Here is a 6,000-nt window from a genome sequence, read left to right on the forward strand (position 1 = left end):
CACTTTGTGTTGGTCTATCACATAAAATTTAAGTTTTTGGTTGTAACATGACAAAATGTGGAAAATTTTCAAGGGGTATGAATACTTTTTCAAGGCACTGTATTGTAACTGTGTGCCTGCAGGAGCCGCCTGTTTGCAGTACAATGCGGTTGGCGGTCCTGAAGTGGTTAAAGCGCTGGATCCGGCCGCCATAAAGGGGTTAAATAAGATTTTTATTTCTGTGTCTATCTCGTATTCTTATTTCTGTTCTTGGCAGTTTTTTTATTTGTGGCCTCTAGTAGAAGTTGATTTTCTTTTCTTTCCTTCGAATGACGTTTCCCAATTCTCCCGCAGTGTCTCTGAGATGAAGAGCCCCAAGCTGGAGCTGATGAACCAGTCGGACGTCCCCTTCCAGATGCTGGACGGCAATAGCGGGGTGAGCTCGGAGCGAATCAGCTACAACCCCTGGAGCCTGCGCTGTCACAAGCAGCAACTCAACCGCATGCGCTCGGAATCGAAGGACCGCAAGCTGTACAGTATCCTTCCCTGTGTGGCGTCCTCTCTCTCTCATCTCTTGCAGCGCCGGTAATGGTCCCGTCTATTTTTTCTGTTTGTGATAACTTAACTCTGCGCTCCCAGAATTCCTGTTGCTGGAGAACGTCGTGCACCACTTTAAGTTCCCGTGCGTGCTGGACTTGAAGATGGGAACTCGGCAGCACGGTGACGACGCCTCGGAGGAGAAGGCGGCCAGGCAGATGAAGAAGTGTGAACAGAGCACGTCTGCCACGCTGGGCGTGAGAGTGTGCGGCATGCAGGTAAATGCACGGACTCTCGCTGCATTGTATAACGTAATGCAGAGAAGGTGGGAGTAGGGACAGGCAATGGGGCCCATTTATAAAGGCTGAAATGTTCTGCCATTTTTATATGGAGATGTGGTATGACAAAACCAGCAATTCCTTTTACTGATCTTTAGTGACACCCCCCCCCCCCCCCCCTCCGCTGGCTGTATGGGGACATCATCGCGTTGGCCGCTGTGGCTTGCAGATTGTTGTGCTGCCCTCTGCTGGCTGCTGTGTGACATGCAGATCATTGTTCTGTCCTCTGCTGTTGAAGAAGCAGATGCCATTTAGCTGAGTTCAGATGATGACGGGGCTCCTGCTGTCTGCAGGAAGTGGCTGTGTTGCCCATAAAGAGAAATATCAATATGTTCTGTGAGCATAGTAGACATTTTTGTACATTCTGTGCAATGGCAGATACACGTGAAAATGTTGTATTAGCACAGTTTGTGGGCAGCTGTGATGTCACCCCTTCATGTTTTTGGGGAGCAGTGATGTCATCCCTTATATTTAGGGAGCAGTGATGTCATCCCTCCCATATTGTAGAAACACTAATGCCATCTCTTAAACTGTATTTGGGGAGCAGTGATGTCATACCTCATATTTGGGGAAACTGTTCTGTCATCCCTCATAGTTGGAGAGCAGTGATGACATCCCTCATATTTTGGAAGCATAGACACCATTCCTCATAGTTGGGGAGCAGCGATGCCACCTCTTAATAGCACATCTATGTTTCAAAGAAAGATGGGTCATACACAAGCATTCCTATAACATCACCCCCAGCGCTTTAAAATGTGAGCGACCCTGGGGCCATAGTCCAGTTGTGAAAATTTGTAGACTACTTATAAATCGGGGGAGGTCATCGAGTAACTACATAGAGGACCCACTACATATAATCATATATGCAGATAAAATCGGGTAGGGCAAAGTAAATTAAAACTTTTAAACACACAACATGTAACATTACTGCCCCATAGGTCACTTAGCCTAGAAATGGGACCATTTACGATATGCAGAAACATATACAGTTATCTATCCAAACAGCCTGCAACCGAGCTAAGAATGTAAATAGGGGGTGTCACCCCTGCTAATTTAAAAGCGTGGATGTCACCCCTCCTCTTCTCTCTTTTTCTCTTTTTTTTTTTTTTTTTGGAGCAGTGAAGTCACCCCTCCACATTTTGGGAGCACTGACGTCTTCCCCCTTGTACTGAAGGACCAGCGACGTCGCGCGCTTGTATTTACACAGCAGTGATTATATATTGGAGAAATAGCAATGTCATCCATCATAATCGGGGGGGCAGTGATGTCATCTTTCCTATTTGGGGATTTGTCAACAAGGACATGAGCTCAGATGAAAATCAGCACCAAATCCCAATCCTTTTTTTCCCTTTCCTATTTGAGGAGCAGAGAATGTCATCCCTAATGGTTGGAGCAGTGAAGGCACCCCTCATAATTAGGGAGCAGAGAACACATTCTGGATACTGGAGGTCCAGTGATGTCGTCTCATATATTTGTGGAGCAGTGATGTCATTCTTTACATTGGGGAAACAGAAATATCATCCCACCTATTTGGAGAGCAGTGGTGTCACCCCTCATAATTGGGGAGCGGTAAAGTCATTCTTTGCATTGAGAAAAATCGAAATGTCACACCCATGTTGGAAAGCAGTTAAGTCACCCAGTCCTACTTGGGCATCATTGATGACATCTCTGCTCCCCAATTATGAGGGGATGACATCTCTGCTCCCCAATTATGAGGGGATGACATCTCTGCTCTGCAAATTATGGGGGGATGACATCTCTGCTCTGCAAATTATGGGGGGGTGACATCTCTGCTCCGCAAATTATGGGGGGGTGACATCTCTGCTCCGCAAATTATGGGGGGGTGACATCTCTGCTCCGCAAATTATGGGGGGATGACATCTCTGCTCCGCAATTATGAGGGGATGACATCTCTGCTACGCAATTATGAGGGGATGACATCTCTGCTCCGCAATTACGAGGGGATGACATCTCTCATATTGTCACTTATATTTATGAACTAGGGGGTGTCATCTTTATTTGAAGCTTCAATTTATAGACATTTCTGAGGACGGTTTGTGCTGCTTGCGGTTTCGGGGTTCTGATCTGGGTGAAATACGTCCTTTTTCTTTTTCTATTACTGCAGGAAGGTGAATATTGACATCTACATATCCTGATAGATTTGTGGGTTTGTATTCCTGCACCAGGCAACATGGCTTTGTTCTCATTTTGTATTTTGTTCTTTCTGCAGGTCTTCCAGATGAACACTGGACACTACCTGTGCCTGAACAAGTACTATGGCCGGGGACTCAGTGCCGAGGGCTTCAGACAATCGCTCTACCAATATCTGCACAACGGCGATCGGCTGCGTGTAGATCTGTTCGAACCCATCCTGAGCAAACTGCAGCGACTGATCTCGGTCCTGGAAATGCAGGCATCGTACCGATTCTATTCCAGCTCCCTCCTCATCATCTACGATGGCATAGATCGCCCCAGAAGCGCCGATCCGCTCTCCCAGGAGCCACCACCCAACGTAGATGTCAGAATGATAGACTTCGCCCACAGCACTTTCAAGGGCTTCCGTGACGACCCGAAAGTGCACGACGGGCCGGACAAAGGTTACGTCCTGGGCCTGCGAAGCCTGATCAGTATTTTAGAACTCATCCGAGCCGAGAACCAGTAGCGGGAAGAAGTCTCCGCACTCCCATCACAGCGACCAGAAGAGGTTCCACGCAGAATTCAGTCGGCCTGTACACCCCTCCGTATGTTCCACACCAAACCACGCGGGTGACAGGCCGCACTAAACGCCGTCGCTCAGCATCCATTTTTTGTTATTGGCCAAACAAAACTTGGGAACCCTTATAACCGTGGAAGACTGTATGCCGGAGCTCACCGCGAATGTTTGTGGTTTTTTTTTTTTACCGACGCACAAATATAGAAAAATAAAATTCCTTTTTTCTTTTGCCTTTGTTTCCAGAACTGAACCGGTGGGCAGCCGGCGGTCCTTGACAGGAAGTGACATCACTTCTGACATGTTGTAGCTCTGACGATGGACAGAGTGGGGGGGTGCTGCGTATTAATTCCCTCCCCCCCATTATCTGAGAGACATCTCTATTTGTGGCCTCATTCCACAATGACAAAAATGTATATATTTATATTCCTATATAAATATAAAGACACTCCTATAAATATCAGATGAAATCTATATATTAGAGCTATATTCCCGCTTGTCTGCGTGCAATTCCCCCCCTCCCTACCCTCCCTCTTCAGAATGAATGGGGATTAAACACTTTTTTTTTTTTTTTTTTTTTCACCATCAGACCCTTTTATGGTTTACAGCGCACAGGGCGGAGCTTACGATTGGCACCCACCCCTTGGCGTATTCATGCTAAACGTGGTTGCCGACCAGCCTTCGAGCGCATGATGTAGCTAGCGGGTGGAGGTACACAATGTAGCATGCATGTTCCAGACGTGTTTCGTCTGCATCTTGTCATGAATAAGCTTTATTTTCAATAATTTTTTTTCTTTTTCTTTTTTTTTTTATTATTTCTGAGGTGTCTCGAGCGTCACATGATTTAATATAAAAAGCCAAAATTCTGCACTTCAACCACAACCTGTGTTTTTGTGTTCTGCTGCTATGGACAGGAGGGGGGTGCTGCACCGCGTATCGTGGGATCCCTCCCCTGTTCTGTATAATCAAAGCAAACATTATTTTTTTTTTTTTTTTTTTCTTTTTGTTGTGTGTTCTTTCTGATTTTACAATGTTCAATGTTACCACTTTTTGCTGCAAGAAAGGGAAGCCTTAAAGCGGACACAGCCTCCAGGACGCCCTCGTGGGATTTTTAAATCTCCGACATTACGCTTTGTGATTGGCTGAAACTTGACTTGGCTACGGGGGACTGCTACGTGTTGATTGGAGCCTTTTTTTTTTTTTTTTTTTTTTTTTTTTTTTTTTTTTGCAGAGCATTCTTCCTAAGGAAGATGAAGCATGGGATGATAAGTCTGCTGATGCTCCGGTAACTCCGTCCAGTTTTAAGTGCATCCTGTCATGGGGGTTGGCTGGTCTCAGATTGGTGACTCCGCCTCCTGCGGCCTGTGTTCTCAGGAAGACATTGGCTCCCAGTTAGTTTAAAGGGATCTGCCACAAAGAAAACCTGAACATTCGTCTGCACTTGTTTTTTTTCAGAGTTCAGGAACCAGTCAGTATCCTGATGTTTATACTACGGGACATATAAACTGATATTTCACGTTATTAAAGTGGACCTGTTCTAAAGCAAAATTTGTGTGAGAAGCCTCAGAAGGAAGCTGACACATGGCCATGAGTGATGTCACTTGCTTAGGGCCACACCCTCCATATACCCTGTGTGGGGCATATAAAATTCAGAACCGGAGCTAGGCAATTGGCTTCTATCTTGAGGCTTCTCACACAGGTATTTGGTTCTGTGACAGGCTCCCTTAAAGCAATGGCATGTAGGGGAATAAAAAAAAAATTCTGTGCTGCTGTGGAATGAAAAGAGACAACCTGAATTCATTGCCGTCAATCATTTTCTGTTCGGTAAACGTTTTCATGTGTGGAACTGGTCAACTCCTCACATTCAAACCAAAGGGAAATGGCGCCTGTGTGTCTCGTTCTAGAGAAGGGGGCGGGGGGTTTGCTGGGCATTCTGGTTCGTTATTCCTCCAGCCGGTGCTGTTTTGTCTCCTCCGGGGATGTTGTGTCTGAGAATTGTTGCCAGCGGTAACTGTTACATAGTCGTAGCGTCACTTATATGCTTTAGACAATAATCCGGACACGTCTTCCTCGCACTGATTGGAGATCACCTTCATCCTTTCTTTTCTTTTTTTTTTTTTGTTTTCCTTTCTAGCATGTTTCGTTTTTGGGATTTGGGGGCATTAAACACCGCACTGGGCAAGCAGCAATCAACCTGATTCGAAGAGATCCCAGGTTCCAGCGTGACCCACTAGAGCAGCCATTCTCAACCTTTTTACCCCAGAGGAAGCCATGAAATCTTCACATCTTTGGAAACCCCCTGCAAAATGTTTTATCTGTAACTTATGGCACATTGGCAAGATCAGCTGGTTCTAGATATCCCCCCATAAATTAATGAAAAATATGCCCCTTACCATGGTGGTCGGTAGAAAGAATGCCCTTTTTATATTGGCGGTC

The 6,000-nt window shown here is 45.8% G+C and overlaps 1 protein-coding gene across 1 annotated transcript in view; it reads left to right on the top strand.

Moving 5' to 3' along the window:
* IP6K1 (inositol hexakisphosphate kinase 1) overlaps nt 1-3,796 on the top strand; it is a 44,640-nt gene extending 40,844 nt beyond the window's left edge. The window contains exons 4-6 of the mRNA XM_073591688.1: nt 334-515; nt 619-794; nt 3,085-3,796. Of these exons, the coding sequence (XP_073447789.1) occupies nt 334-515; nt 619-794; nt 3,085-3,516 (790 nt within the window). The 3' untranslated portion in view covers nt 3,517-3,796. The remainder of the gene's footprint in view (nt 1-333; nt 516-618; nt 795-3,084) is intronic.
* Nucleotides 3,797-6,000: the final 2,204 nt, after the last annotated feature.

This window comes from Aquarana catesbeiana, linkage group LG07 (genome assembly GCF_042186555.1).
Source record: "Aquarana catesbeiana isolate 2022-GZ linkage group LG07, ASM4218655v1, whole genome shotgun sequence".
NCBI classification, from domain to species: Eukaryota; Metazoa; Chordata; class Amphibia; order Anura; family Ranidae; genus Aquarana; species Aquarana catesbeiana.